Raw genomic sequence first — 15,685 nt, forward strand, 5'->3', positions numbered from 1 at the left:
CACCACCCGCATTTTCTTTTCGCGCGTTTTCCGGCTTGCTCGCGTCGCGGTAAGAATGGTGTTTTCGAGATTATGAAGTTGAAATTAACTAATGTGCAAATAGTTTCCCTCTGTAGTGTCCCTCGGCTCGTCTTTGACGGAATAATTTCCTGTGGCCGGAATCTCGTAAAGTAATTAAACTCTTTTAATGAAAACATCCGATCGTTATTTGTTGCAGGGCCCCTGGCAACACTTGGGGGTGGACGGAGCGGCGAGGATCTCTCCCATCCCTTGCTCGAGCACGCCTACGGCACGCGATGCAGCTCTCATGTGCTTAATCGTCGTTCCGGGGCCGATTCAGGAATGGCGAAGTGCACCAGCACAAACGGTGTCATGGCCACCATGTAGACGGCGAGAAGATGCGAGTTCCGACGTAGCCAACCCAGGAAGCCCATGATGGTGACCAGCAGTGCCGGCACGAGCACCACGTGGGAGCGGGCTTTCGTTTGGTACACCTGCAGGGCCGTCATCAACTCGCCTTCTCCGCTGCTCCCGGACGCCGAATCGTTCCACGACTCCGTGGAGGTCTCCTGCCCAAGATGAGAGGCAAAGCGAGGCTTCTACTTCGGACAAGACAGCGAGATTTAGAGTGCGGTCCCTGTGTCGTGCTTGGTAAAGAGAAGCGCCTCCCGTTGACACGTTTTCAACTAAACGTTATTGCGCATGCTCACTGATATGAAAACAACAAACATGCCCTCCGAAAACTATCTTGAACACGTTTACCCTCCTACCCAAAACGTACAATTAGCTAGGAAAATAAAGCAACCCTGTTTTTGTTGACTGACTCTTGGCTTACGACTGCATTTTCTGAAGACGAAAAGACTAACGTCATACCAGCGGTGACTGGGTTTGTACAACTCTGCAAACGTGCGCCAAGTAGCCCAACGACGAAAATTTACTTTCGCACTTTCTTTACGCAGTTAATGAAGTTTAATTAAAAGGATTGCGTGGTGATCTAAGCAGGCATAAGGGTTGATAATACCATATATAAGTGACTTTTGACAGGGGAAAAGGAAGAAATGAGCGAAGTTCCACTACTGTCTCTCTAAATGGGGGCACCTACACAGTTATGCGCAGAGGATGGAGGAGGGATAACAAAAGATAGGGAGAAATTAAAGGTATAGATATAGGGAGAGGCACAGGGACTGGAAAGATGGACATGGTCCCTTAAGTCCGAGGACGGGGCACCACTCAGCGAGAGCTCTTATCGGTGTCAGGAGATGGCGTAGGGCGAGCCAGTCGGTCAGAGCTGCGCTGTCGTCGGATATCGCGGGGGCACAATCGTTCGGCACGAAATCCAGCGAGCGAGTCGATCATGCCATAAATATAAAAAAATGCCTGGTTATAACTTGCCAATCAAACAGGCCTCGCGAACATGCAACACAAAGAAAAGATTTTGAACACCTGGTAGGGACTCACCAAGTAATGTTGTACGGGTTCCAGATGCGAGTACAGCAACACATATCCTCTCCTAATCTCGTCCGTCGTATTCGTTTTAGCGCTGATTGGTTTTTTACTTGATTATGAACCTAATTTCTCAGGTTACTCATTGCTGAACGCGGATTCAAACAAGCACCGGCAAAAAGATTTTGCACCTTTTTTGCGTGTGTATGGCGAGAGGTTGTTTAAGAAGCACATCTGTCCTCATTCCTGCTATTTTGAGTTCTCACTCCTTGCTGCGCCTTCCTACACATGCCTATGCTTTGACAGCACGTAGCCTTAGATGGCAGAGGGGTTAGAAAATTCGCTTTCGGACTAAGGGTATGTGGGTTTGAATCTATAGCCTCATCGCAAACTTTTTAAGCATTTTTTTCTTTTTGTATATTTATTTCCGTCTCTGCCTTCCCCATTTGCCTCCTCTCACCATTCACATCTCCTTCCGCTCATTACTCTTTCCCACCCCATGCCACGCGTTGCTATACTAGGCAGTGCGGTGCTTTTCTAGCGTGCCTGAATAGCTGAGTGGTTAGGACGCTTGTTTTCGGATCGAGAGTGTGCAGGTTCGAATCCGGCCTGGTCACAGACGTTTCAGGCAAATATTTCTTTCTGTTTTATACATTTATTTCCTTCTCTGCCTCTCTCCTTTACCTCTTCTCACCATTCACATCTCTCCTGCCGCTCATTTTTCTTTCCCACCCCTCGCTACGCGTTACTATACAAGGCAGTGCTACCGCTCTTCTAGCATGTCTGGATAGCGAAGTAGTTAGGACGTTCGTTTTCTGTTCGAAGGTATGCGGGTTCGAATCCCACCTCACTACAAACTTCCCTCACCCATATCTTTTTTTCCTTATATCTGTTTCCATCTCTCCCCTTCTCCTTCACTTCGTCTCACCATCTGAACTTCAGATATTCTTATCTCTGTTTCTTACTCCCTTCTTCTCCTCTTAATCTCTCTCACTCATTGCACCCATTCTCGGGGTTATTGGAAGCCATGTCGTAGTAGTGAAAACTGCTAAAATTTTGTGGCCTTGGCACATACCCATTTGTGATATTTTTTGGGCATGGCATCACATTCCACACAATTTGCGCCGAGCTTTGAACTACTTCCCGGTTAGAAAAGTCATACGAGTTATCACGAATCCCCTGGTGCTTCAGCTTCGCTGCAGTACATGTTCAAAACCAGCCGAAAAATTTGAGGACTCTATCACCACTGATAAGGCCCAACTTTTGCCTGATGTCACAGGTTGCACCGATATAGCGATCATGTGAAAAAATCGCCCTACCAGCTGCTAGACTTCACCTCATGGGCTTGCTTCGCCGCAATACATGTTCAAAACCAGCCGAAAAAGTTGAGGCCTCTATCACCGCTGATAAGGTCCAACTTTCGTGTGACGTCACCGCTTGCACCGATAGAGCGATCATATAAAGAAACACCTTCCCAGCTGCTATACTTCACCTAATTGACTTGCTACGCCGCAATACATGTTCAAAACCAGCCGAAAAAGTTGGGGCCTCTATCACCGCTGATAAGGTCCAACTTTTGTCTGACGTCACAGGTTGCAACAATAGAACGATAATATGAAAAAATAGCCCTACCAGCGCCTATACTTCACCTAATGTGCTTGCTTCGCTGCAATATATGTCGGAAATAAGGCCGAAAAAGTTGAGGCCTTTATCACCTCTGATAAGCCCCAACTTTTTTTGGCTAGTTTGCGGCATATATTGCGGTGAAGCAAGCATATTAGGAGAACCATAGCAGCTCAGGGAGGGGGGGGGGGGATTTTTTCACATGATTGGTGCGGGTGGTCACGTAAGGAAAAAGATTAGCTTTATCAGGGACAATAAGGGCTCAACTTTTTCGAGTGCTTTTCGACAAGTATTGTGGTGAAGCAAGCCCATCAGGTGAAGTATAGCAGCTGGGAGGGCAATTTTTTCATATGATCGCTCTATCGTTGCAATCTGTGACGTCAGACAAAAATTGGGCCCTATCAGCGGTGATAAAGGCTTCAACTTTTTCGGCTGGTTTTGAACATGTATTGCAGCGAAGCAAGTCCATAAGGCGAAGTACAGCAGCTGGGAGGGCAATTTTTCAATGATTGCTCTATAGTTGCAATCTGTGACGTCAGACAAAAGTTGGGCCCTATCAGGGGCGATAAGGGCTCAACTTTTTTTAGTGCTTTTCGACTTGTATTGCGTCGAAGCAAGCTAGTCAGGGGAAGTTTTCGTAACTTATAAGGACCTTTTGACGTGATGTCTTGTTGGCGTGATGGTGGTGAGCTTTGACGTCAAGCAGCAGTCGGGCCTTTTCAGAGGTGATAAAAGCCTCAACACTGACCTCCGAGCTGAGTAAAAAAATAATAAAAAACCATAAACCTTCCTGGGATTCGAACATGGAACCTGCTGCCCCCGAGCCAACACCACTATCCATTGTGCCACATGCCTGTGCTTCTAGGGCTGACTCCCAGGTACCGCATAATGCTTACTTTCTCGCCGAGTAAAGACATAAAGACCTATTAATCTCCTAGGATTTGAAAATGGAGCCTCCTGATCCGAAGCCAACCACATGGTTCATTCCGACTCATGACCGGACTTGAAAGCCCGGATCCCACGGATCAAACAATGCTTACTTCCTCGCCGAGTAAAAAAGAAAACGAAAGGGCCACCGAACCAGAGGGATTCGAACGTGGAACATTCTGATCTATAGCCAACCACGCTAGCCATTGCGCCACAATACGGGACTTGCTGGAATGACTCCCAGGACCAGAAAATTCTCGCTTTCTCGCTAAGTTAAAACAAAAAAAAGGATGAATCAGCTTGGTGGGCTTCGAACGTGGAACCTTCTGATCTGTTGCCAACCACACTACACATTGCGCCACAAAATCATACTTGCGAGCCTGATTCCCAGGGAGCAAGCAATGCTTACTTTCTCGCTGAGTAGATGAAGAAGAAGAAGAAGAAGAAGAAGAAGAAGAAGAAGAAGAAGAAGAAGAAGAAGAAGAAGAAGAAGAAGAAGAAGAAGAAGAAGAAGAAGAAGAAGAAGAAGAAGAAGAAGAAGAAGAAGAAGAAGAAGAAGAAGAAGAAGAAGAAGAAGAAGAAGAAAGACGAGGAGGAGGAGGAAATGAGTGATGAGTGTGCAGGGGATTTGAACAAGGAACCTCCTCAATAAAACTTGTTTTGGGCTAGTTGGTTGTTGATCATATTGTAAGATATTTAGCGCAAACTTTACTCTCGCACACACTCACACAGACGCTCGCACATCCACCCGAGTAACACACATGACACACACCTCCTACCCGCGGCCAAGCGCACTATCAATTGCACCACGTAACCGGACTTGCAAGATTGACTCCCCGGGACCAAACAATACTTTATCACTGATTAAAAAAAAAGAAAGTGAGCCTGCCGGAATTCGGACGTGAAATTTCCTAGCTGGGCGTCTGCAACTAATGTGGGTGGTAAAGGGTTCGATTCTCAGTGCTGGCTGGAGGCCACCGGATTTAAATGTAGAGTGATCGAGTGCCCGGTCTTGTCTAGGTTCTTTATGTGGTACTGAAATGACGCTGCGCCTCGGTTAAAGTAGCTACGAGTGGGCTTCGTAATGGGGCTACGGCAGTACGATGCTGAAATCGCTCATAGAACGGGGTATGGAGGCGGGGGGGGGGGCACTTTACGTCGTGGTAACTTGGCGGCATGGGACCCCCTGGTCCCACCGTTCCATAATATATTAGTGTGTGCCCACATAAAAAATTTTTGTTTATGAAAAAAGGCCCACCACGATCTTATGGCCTATAAGGCCCACTCGCAATGTTGTTCTGCGCATTACTTCTGTCCAGCATGACAAATCATGTGATAGCACGTAGGTCTGAGTTTTGGCAGCGAGATGTCTGGAAGACTTCCTAATCTTCCAGCAATCCCAGCCAAGTCTTGCGAACCTCCAACCTTTTGGTTATCAGCTGAACACTACACGCACTCGGGTACTAGTGTGGCACAGGATGCGACCTTTAGATCGTAGTCTGATCACTACTGCACGTCATTATCGTTTGCAGGGTAAAGGGGCCCTGCAACGCGTTTCGACCACGGTCAGGAAATGCTGCCGATTGGCAGTCGAGGCTCCGGAAGACACGCGAGCCGAATATTATGGCGCAGCATGCCCAACATATTCTCAAAGTCAGCTAAATATTGATTTCTCTGCTCTCGACAATTGACGGAAGAAACTGAAAAATCACTCGTCACAGCCTTTGTATCAGTCATTGGCTCATTCGAGCATGGCGCGCTTTGTTGTTACAGGGATCGCCGCGGGAGGCCGTGACTTGTACACGCGTGCGCGTGCGATTGCACTAAAAAGCTCGAAAAGCGGAAAAGTCACACATTTGAGGGGGGGGGGGGGAGTGCTCACGGCAACGAGGCGCGCGTGACACATTTTCTTTGCCCGTTCTATCCTTCCCTGCTTTGCTTCCAGCGCTTTCGTCGGGACGACAGAAAAGACGTTGCAGTAACAGCAAGATACAAATCTTCGTAACTCCGCTCCAGTATGTTTTGTTCGTGCTCCGCTTGTTTAGCTCCCCTTCGTTCCACTTTAAGTTTCAACACTCACGGATCGTGAGTGTTGCGTTGGGGTCGATGGAAAAGGAAACGTTCGAACAACGGAGAAGCATTCATTTGCGCATCGTCAACCTAACCGCAATGCCGGGGACCGCGAAGAAGCATGTACCGGAGCTCAAGGCAAAACTGCAGTGGAGCAGCGCCGAATACGCGTTCAACACTCACCACTGCCCATATCGCGACAACGCATGAGACTCCGATGGCCAAGGTGCCGATTATGAGGCTGACCTGGAAGTGGAGCGGCTTAAGGTTGTTTGTTTGGTTGTAGCCTCTAATCCATGGCTCATACCCACTCTGAGGGATTGGCCAAGAGAACATATAGTTTCATATGGACGATAACTGCATTATTGCTTACAACGAAAAAAAAGAGGGGGGGGGGGAGTTGTATAGAAGACAGCTAGTTGTCCCGAAGCACTTCGTCTTCCTCCTCCTCGTCCTCTTCGTCACTCCAGTCGTCGTCGTTGCTCAGGTCAGCGTCAGCGACGACGTACAATACGCCGGGAATTTCGGGCGCCTGCATGCCGACAACGTCGTACACTCAAATTTAAATGAAGATGGTCCTGCTGCGGGCTACAGCGGGCTCCCTGAGTCGTTCTCGAGCGAGACTGTCCGCGAAACCAGCCTCGCTTGCTTGCTAGATTGCTTGCTCCTTAGTACTGATGATGATGATGATGATGTTGATGATGATGATGATGGCCGTTCTGGTCTGATTGACACATACCCACACTCTGGAGGATCACTTGCCCCATTTAGGGGCCAATGTGTAGGTCGGATCATATGACCTTAATTTTTTAGAGAGAGATAGAGAACAAATTTGTTTATTGAAAGGCCAAGAAGTCTGCTTGAGCTACAGTTAGTGTGTTGCTTGCTTCTCTACAGTGGGAAAGGGTGGAAGTGGAACAAAACAGCGATGAATGACATCGTTAAGTTAGTGAAGTGATACTATAGTCCCGTCATGCTGGACGACGAAATTATTTTATAATACAAATTCAAAGAAAACTGGTAGGGTACCTATTACAGAACACCTATACACTCATGGTAACCTCTGCAGCAGCCCAGGCCCTGAGAATGAGGGCCCGGCAGACTTCGGGGGGAGATCGCGTCGCGAAGGGTGCTTTGCACTGCTCCGGGGTACGGGGTACGGGTGGACCAGACAGAGGCACACCTCAAGGAGCTGTGATTTCACCAGCATTCTTTAATATCGCTACGTCAGGTCTCCCTAAACAACTTGAGCAAGTTGAGGATTTGCGCCATGTCATTTATGCCGACGATATCACGCCGTGGACGTTTCTGGCTTCCGACGTCATAGTGGAGCAAACCTACACACGCGCATTTTGTCTAGTGGCTTCTAAGAGGAATATTATCATTAATATAAACACATTTGGGTTGTTTACGTCAGAGACAAGTACCTAAAACACCATCATAGGTTAATGGTCTACTAGGAAATCGTTCAATCGACTCTGGACACGAACGATATATGTGTTCAAGTGTTTCTTGTAATTGTTAGTGACCATGATTGCCATCTTTTTCACTGGCCGATGAAGCGTGCATAACATCTTGCAAAGGTCACACCAAAACCCGCCGCGGTGGTCTAGTGGCTAAGGTACTCGGCTACTGACCCGCAGGTTGCGGGATCGAATCCCGGCTGCGGCGGCTGCATTTCCGATGGAGGTGGAAATGTAGGACCGTGTGCTCAGGTTTGGGTGCACGTTAAAGAACCCCAGGTAATCGAAATTTGCGGAGCCCTCCACTACGACGTCTCTCATAATCATATGGTGGTTTTGGGACGTTAAACCCCACATATCAACCAATAATCAAGGTCACACCAAGATGAATCCGGTCAACCATACACGTGATGTTTCACTTTAGCTCGTAAAATATGCGGGAGCTCATTTCCGAGTCCCGTTTATGCAGTACCCTGTGCCATCGTTCTGGGTGGCTCCAGTGTTCTGATGTGGAGCTCCAGTATAATTATGTGGCATGAATTAGATGGAGGATTGATAATCCTAATGAATCCCTGTTTTAAACTTGAAATTACTATGCTCTGTAACTTTTCACAAACGTCCTGCATGCTGAGGCTGATGACCTCAGATGGATGGCGCTGACCCACACAGGGGGATAGGCCAAGAACCGGGTGGCAGGATACTTAAGAAACTAAAACGAAATTAAAGCCAATCTGAAAAATTAGTTTCGAGACAAAACTGCCAATAAACAAAAATGGTTGCTGAGCAAGCGGTCAAACGATCTCTTGTTCCTGACAGACATAGCTACGAATTATGCATGCGTATGCATGATTAGTCAGCGAGAACAAAGATACCTACCACCATCACTCCTTGCTCTTTTTCCTCTGCGTCGAATTGAATGCTTCATCTTATCGTGGGGACACTATAGCTAGTTACCATTCAATGTTGATGTGTTGGATGACACCTCAGCAATACGTTGGTATAAGAGTTTAACGCGACAACATTTAATAGCTCATTTAGCGGAAGTTCTGGCATATGTGTCTGCGTCGTTGGATGCGAGAGAAAAATCATCAGCTTGTCCAGGACTTGAAAGTTCAGAAAGACTCAAATAAAATTAAAAAAAAATTCAGAGTCCGAATGAGGCTGGAACATTTGCGTGGCAAACAGGTCCTCTACCATACAGCACGGCGTGCGTTTTGAAATAGAACGAAAACAACTTCCTCTGCTTTGAAGTGCAGTAGAAATAACTATCACGCTTTACGAACACACGCGTCCGGTATACAGGCTTCATTATACAACATGTCTTGTCGCAGTAATGTTGCGTGGTACAAGCGCACATTGCAATCACGTGACAGAACATGCGATTATCGTAAAGACGTCATTATTTAAAGCCGATCGCCCTGGCACACACGTTACCGCGCGTGTTGCCTTAAGGGGACTCACTCCAACCCAGCAATTTTTTTTCCTCCGATGGATGTACCCTCCACCCCATCCAAGACTAACCAAAGAAGAGAGCGTGATTTTCACACGCCTACAAAGCAATACTAACTTACATGGCACATTAATGCACCGCCTCTACCCAACGACACATTGCTACATGTGCCCGCTCTGCAGCGTACCAGACACCCTGCCACACTTGCTCCTGGAATGCCAGTGCCATGCAAACCGCGACGTACAACTGGTGCGGGACCAAGCCCCAATAACAAACGACGACCACCTAATTGAAACGTGAAAGTGCCAGCTCGTCCTCGAGGACCTGGAGGACTTGGCGACAACTCGTAGCCTGGACCAAGAGGGCAGTCGAAGCCAGAGGGTTCCTAAACTAGGGAACCTCTCACCTTAAGGTGACCCCGGCCGTCGCTCGGAACACTGTTTTCTAAATAAACGTTTATTTCTCTCTCCCTCCGATTGTGGCGCAAACGAGAAGATCGTTCATCATATCAACGGCAACGAGCGTGCTTTTTTGGCATAAAAACAGAACTATAATTTTAACTTTATGTTCAAAGTATACAAAAAGTGACCACTAGTGTGACCCAACAGTGATATGGTTAATCTACTGGAAGGACAATAAGTCCCGGCACATTAACTCTTCTGCTTAAAAACAAGCATGTGTAGCTTGAAATCTCTTCTCAAAGTAGCCAATCGGATGTCTTTCTGGTTAACCTCCCTGCCGTCTCCCTTTCTATTGCTTTCTTCCTTCCTCCGGGTCGAATGACTGTATGCTACACGTTCTGGTAAAACCATGTCCACAAATGGGATGAACCTGCAGGACATCACACAATGCCGTCGACATTGGAGAGTCGCAGAAAGCAGGTGATGTTTTCACTGCTTTGCACAAACGATAAATGTGGTACAGCAAGAGTAGTCATTCGACGCTGCACATCTGCATGCACATTGCGACGCAGCGAGTTGCGCCAACTCAAACTGTTAGGCTGCACGTGTCTCAACTTGGGCAATACTTACCTTGTGAACTTAGGTCCGACGTGTATATGGTAGTCCCGCTAAATTGAAACCTATAACACCAGAACGCTCCTTAACTGGAAAAGACCTCAAAATTAGTTTCGCATTTTATTCGCGCACTTCTGTAAACTAGACCATACTTCACTGGCCCCTTCAGGTTCCCTTTAATGACTACCACAATTTCAAGTCTGAACTATAAGCAGCACATAACAATTACACATGCACAAAGGAAGATTGATATGACAAGCTTAGGATTACTCTTAAATTGCGCGTCTCCTTGTAAACTAGAATTTGAGCAACGCTCAAGTTCCATGTATAACAATTCAACAAGCCTAGACCATGAATAGCGGCAAGAATGATTTCCATTAGTTGAACCTGTTGCGCCGAGAAAAAGTACTGGACTAGCAGAACGCCAGTTGACTAAGATTAAGAAGCATCCCGCAAGACGCAGAGACCGATTTGTCCGAATAATTTTCAGAAGGCCGATAATTTATTGTTGGAACGAAAGGAAAAGCAAACAGCACACGTTCTCCGTCACAGAAGAGCATCGGGCAAAAGTGCATAGGAATACAACACTGGCCGGGCCAAGCCGAACTAGAATGAATGCTGCGTATTGATACTCTGAATTGGATAAACCATGCAGTTACAATACGATTTAGTCAAAGGGAAAGTACAAAAATGACAGGCCTACCAGTCTTTGGCAAGTGCAGAAGAATACTTGAAAGTATGTGTTACAATTTTACTTGATACTCAGCAAACAGCAATATATTTTAAGCATGTTTTTTTTTCGTTTACTGAAATCTATGTTCGATTTGAAATAAAACGTTAACATTACGAGACAAACTGTAGTGACTAACACAGACTTAATGAAACTACAATGTACTCTCAGTCTTTATTTCCAGTTATAAAATGCGTGCTGCACATTCGAAACATAAAACCAATGCTTCAAAACATTTTCAAGAACATAAGATGAATGAACGAGTGTACCTGTTTAATCAAGAACGCTAAACAGCACGCACAAATCATTCCACTATTAGCATTAAGAACACTGGAAAAGTTCCCGGACATCACAGAGAAGCAAGCCGTCTTTACTGAAAAAGTAGAGTGCACTGTTCTGCCGCCAGACTTTTTTTTTTGCGGCCCGACTTGAATAGTATAGATAACAGTGCGCATTTTTTCTTGGAAGAACACTATCCGAGAACAGTCTGCCGGTCATGCAGATTGATAGAACATGAATATATTTAGCGAGTTGCGCAACTTTCCGCGCTAAAGAGCATCAATGTGCCACTGTGTTGCACGATGCGAATATCTTGATGCCTCCAACAATGCAAAAGAAAGAAAAACAAAAAAAACGGATGGATTGAGCAATCCAACTATTAGAAACTGGAGAAAAGAACGTGTCGTGATGCTGCTTCGAACATTTCGTTAAAGTAGTTTATTCTATGGTATATGGCCCAGTGGTCTAGAAACACCAGATGGACTTAGCAGCTGGACAGCGTACCATTAAATAAAAACTGGCACATTCTGCAAATTACGTTGGATTACCCTTAAAACGTTTCTGTACAGTACTCAGATTCAAACGCATGAATTTTTTTTTGCTATACCGACTGGTTAGCACAATCACTCGAAACGACCACTTCACGTGACAAATCCGGCCTGTAAAGAATTTTTGCTCTGATGTACATGTTTGACTCGAAATTACGTCGATAGTAGTCGAAGGAGACAAAAAAAAATGTGGGTTAGCTCTAAATTATCCCATTTCAGTGCACGAGCACAGTGAATTACGAGGCTATAAAACACTGACACGAACGTGTTACACAACGTTTCACGCACAGCTCGTAGCCTAGGGAGGATGCAGGGACGACTGGCGTGTTACGCAAGGTCAGGTCAAGCAGCACCTAGTCGCTCATTGTTCATAGCGGGCACAGTAGAGCAACGACGAGCAGCAACGTGGACCAGAGTTCTTACACATAGTAAAGACCGAGAAGGGCAGGTTGGGGATACGAGCTTCCTTGCACGACGCATTTCACCAAAGGCAAGCAATGGGATGGGAGTCCGGATATGTGGGAACATAGGGAGGTGGTGGCTGCAGGACCGGGTCATGTCCCCACCATAGGCGCAGTCTGGATGTTGAAGGCGATGTGGGTTCGGGTGTCACATGTTCCAAATGGGATGGAAGGTTGGAAGGCTGTAACAACAACAAACATTTAGATGACGTGTAGATGTACAAGATATACATACAGCAACGCAAGTTTATGACGGACACTATATTTGTGAGAAAGCCAAATTTCTGCTTAACCTAGAAATTAATGACAGAAGGGGAATGTTTTCCTTAAGTAATAAAATACCGGAAATGAAATTCGAAGATGGTGCGCAGATACCACCGACGGAAGGATTGATGTTTTGACTACAATTTATGTTACAACTGCTACACTGCACTTGGACAACAATGTCCTTTATGCACTATAAGTTGGCTTTGGTTCTGCAAGGAAATGCGAACATGAGAAAAATTCGTTCCGATTACGAGGGTCTCGCACCGACAGACAATGCCTTCTGATGAGTATGCATGCATCTATTGGTCGTCAGCCGTCTCGTGCAAGGATTAGTCTAGCAAGAACATTGTCCACACACACACACGCACACCTGGGCTAAGACTCCCGAGAATCAAATGCACGGAGATCAAAAGAAGTGGATGGGAATGCGCCTATGGCTGTATATCAACTGGCAGAGCACAAGACGCGTAGTTATAAGCTCGTGGGTTCGGACCATGCTAATGAGGGTGTTTTTTGCCTTTGATTTCCTCACAGTGCAGTTAGAAAAAAAAGAATCAAGGTCCGCTACGTTCGTCTTTGTTTCACTGTTTTAAATTTCATTCGGTAAAGTACAAATTGAGTCAAGTTTTTGAAGAAGACTGAATGACAAAGCCACAAATCTGCTTGAACTGTAAGAACACCGACGTTTCATCCCTTGGTAGTTTTTGTTACCTACACACAATTCCTTAGAAACTCAGTTTTACTGAGGAGTCCGTGTCGCGTAATCACGTCACCAGCCACACCGGTGTGATCTACCAAGAGGAGATTTATTTAAAATGAATTTACGTACTTCCACGGTCACCGCTGGCCGCCGAACGGAGGTCCAACAGGAGGATGCAGTCAGCAAGGTCCAACCTTAATGAGCCGTGGACATCTACCAATAAGCAAGGCGAGGACGTGATGCACGCGAAAGACCTGCAGGATTGGTTCTTGTCCTTTCCTTGCAGCAAATAGAAAGTTTAGGTTGACTTGTTTATAAAAATTTTAAATTAAGATGAACCACCCTAGCTGTTATGCAGTACTGTTAATGCCATTCAAAAACTGTATTATCTGAATATGATTGAAAATGTAGCAGAGTTCCCCTTTGAAGGGACACAAAGAGCAAATTAAATTTTCGCGTTATAGTGAAGTAAATTTTCACAATCGCGAAAACTCAACTACCACCGCGACATGGCGCTTGATAAGCGAGAAAATTAATGTAAAGAAGGTGCGAGTGAAGACACCACCTGATTTTGATTGATATGGGAAGTTTAACGTCCCAAAACCACCACATGATTATGAGAGACGCCACAGTGGAGGAGTCCAGAAATTCACCCAAATCAAGACGCCACCAGGACGTAGTAAATTATGTAGGATTCTGCAGGGTTTTAACTAACTTCTGCTAGATAATGGAGTACATTGTCATCTGTGGGTGCCATAGACCTACAATACGACGTTTGGTAAAGTTTAATCGAGCCAATGTCACGAACATACGAAAAATACATTTTGATGGTTACGGCACGCACTGAGATTTCAGCGTGAAGATCGAACTTATTAGAGTGAAGCTCATGGGATAAGACTTCTCAGAGAGCAGCTTAACAATCTGGATTAAGTAATGGTTTCCCTTTAGCGTCCTTTCGGGGAAGCAAGAATTTTAATTTAATATTAGCTCATTGTGTCCGATCTTTTCCCCACTACCTAATAGTGCACAAAAATTGCAAAAGTAAGTCATGTCTCGAAATTCGGATGCTGTGTCTCAAAAGTTTAGTCCTGAAGATGCATAATCTACAGTCAGGAAGTTTAACACGAACGCTCCGCTGCATGACCTGGACTGGGTTGGCTGGCGCCAGCCGCGACGTGTCGAGCGTTGTTGCCGAGATGACATCTCTGTATGCTTGAATACCATGTCGGCATGCATGGTTAAACGTCTGAAGTAGACAACCCAAGGCTGCGTGTCGCGGGCATCAATCGAACTGTTTTAGGGCACGCCGCGGAACATTCGAGTTAATGCTTGTTGACAACTGGACTTGCAGTTCAACGAGTTGGCGCGCACACTCACGAGATGTGAAGCTGCTATTGAAGGCCGCCGATTTCGCTTGAAGAGTTGAACTGACTGCACTGGAACTTGCTCGACAGCGATCGAACACCGGGTCCGGGACGTGCACGAACCCAAGCAGGAACATGACAGCCGCCTTGCCCCCGGTAACTGAAACGCGAGATAGGATGAAAAAGTCGTTAAAAGGGGAAGTGGGAAAATATGGGCGATGCTTACCCCGTCTCCTGTCCCAACCGTGAGAGCCACGGGTGATCCGGGCACGATCTTCTCCGAGGTCAGGATAACTGAAGGCCAGGCTTGAAGACTGGAACCAGACGGGGCAAGCATGACCACAGGAATGGCACAAGCCGCGGAAGGACGTGGACTGCAACACAGTAACCGTCTTTTGAAAGAGTGGACCCGAGAACGAAGAAATGCAAAACTACTTAGTGCTTCCACCCAGACATGGACCATGAACATTGGGGCTGCTAATACAAGAAGTCTACGTCGGTTAACGCGACAACTATTGAACATGTAAATGAGGGAACTCCGAATGCTGCTTTGCATTCCGAAAGCCACGTTTCGTACCAGAAGATTGGTGGTAGAAAACTTGTGGCCGGTAGGGCAAGGGGATTCGGAATGAGCTCTCGTGCTGTCGAATTCGAAAGGGGACATTGACAGACTACCTAGTGTTAGGGTATACCTGCCTGGTGTCCACTTAATTGCCCCCTCACCACAGGACTCATGTGGTGCCAGCGGCCGCTGCAAAATTCGTATAGTGTGCGTTTAAGACTAGTGCCAACTGAGCAATACCCACTATATGAAAAGCACCTGGAAGGCAAAACCAACCAAACGCTGGCTTTTACGGTGCAGCGCTAGCCTCTCTAAGAGGTCCTGGGCGCGGTAAATTTATCACTTTTGTGTGTTTTGTTTGTCCCTTTCGCTGCATCCTCCCCAGTCAGTCCCAGTTCGGTTTCGTCGCGGAGAACCATCGTGGCAACAACCATGCTTATGTTCTGTTCCATAATGTGCCCTGCACAATGGTGCGAGAAAAATGGTGAGGGGCTAATCATCTAAACACGCCACCGTCTTTAACACTTATCGCATTACACCTCACTCATTTTATGCGACCGATTAATGAAGCTCGTACCAATGAGACGTTTTCAGTGCGCTGCTCGTTTCCAGGAAGGCGGCCACACCCTTGTCCATCACCTCTTGTTAGCAGCTTGTGGCCCAGGCGACACCGAGTTTGTAGAGCTGCAACGTCACCCGAAACAATCATTACGTTTATTGTGGAATTATAGAATTTCGCATACCACGATACCATTACAAGACAAAACGCGTGTGCTGGAGGA

The 15,685-nt window shown here is 46.4% G+C and overlaps 2 protein-coding genes across 2 annotated transcripts in view; one reads left to right on the plus strand and one right to left on the minus strand.

Moving 5' to 3' along the window:
- LOC142765080 (uncharacterized) overlaps positions 1-823 on the plus strand; it is a 29,603-nt gene extending 28,780 nt beyond the window's left edge. Inside the window, exon 2 of the transcript XR_012884053.1 lies at positions 218-823. The gene's annotated coding sequence lies outside the window, so the exon portion shown is untranslated. The remainder of the gene's footprint in view (positions 1-217) is intronic.
- Positions 824-10,472: 9,649 nt separating this feature from the next.
- Positions 10,473-15,493, minus strand: LOC142765082 (uncharacterized). The gene is made up of 5 exons (XM_075865649.1): positions 15,481-15,493; positions 14,568-14,655; positions 14,355-14,501; positions 13,107-13,256; positions 10,473-12,192 (listed from the first exon to the last, which is right to left on the minus strand). The coding sequence occupies exons 3-5, from the start codon at positions 14,476-14,478 to the stop codon at positions 12,104-12,106; spliced, it is 363 nt and encodes a 120-aa protein (XP_075721764.1). The 5' UTR covers positions 14,479-14,501; positions 14,568-14,655; positions 15,481-15,493; the 3' UTR covers positions 10,473-12,103.
- Positions 15,494-15,685: the final 192 nt, after the last annotated feature.

Source organism: Rhipicephalus microplus, chromosome 6 (genome assembly GCF_043290135.1).
Source record: "Rhipicephalus microplus isolate Deutch F79 chromosome 6, USDA_Rmic, whole genome shotgun sequence".
NCBI lineage: Eukaryota > Metazoa > Arthropoda > Arachnida > Ixodida > Ixodidae > Rhipicephalus > Rhipicephalus microplus.

Bases quoted from the DNA above. Each gene is read 5' to 3' on its own strand.
- LOC142765082 (XM_075865649.1), bottom strand. From the start codon at position 14,478: ATGTTCCTGCTTGGGTTCGTGCACGTCCCGGACCCGGTGTTCGATCGC. The intron at 13,257-14,354 runs GTGAGTGTGCGC...ATTTGCTGCAAG, and splicing joins CAATAGCAGCTTCACATCTC to GAAAGGACAAGAACCAATCC. The intron at 12,193-13,106 runs GTACGTAAATTC...TTGTTGTTACAG, and splicing joins GGCCAGCGGTGACCGTGGAA to CCTTCCAACCTTCCATCCCA.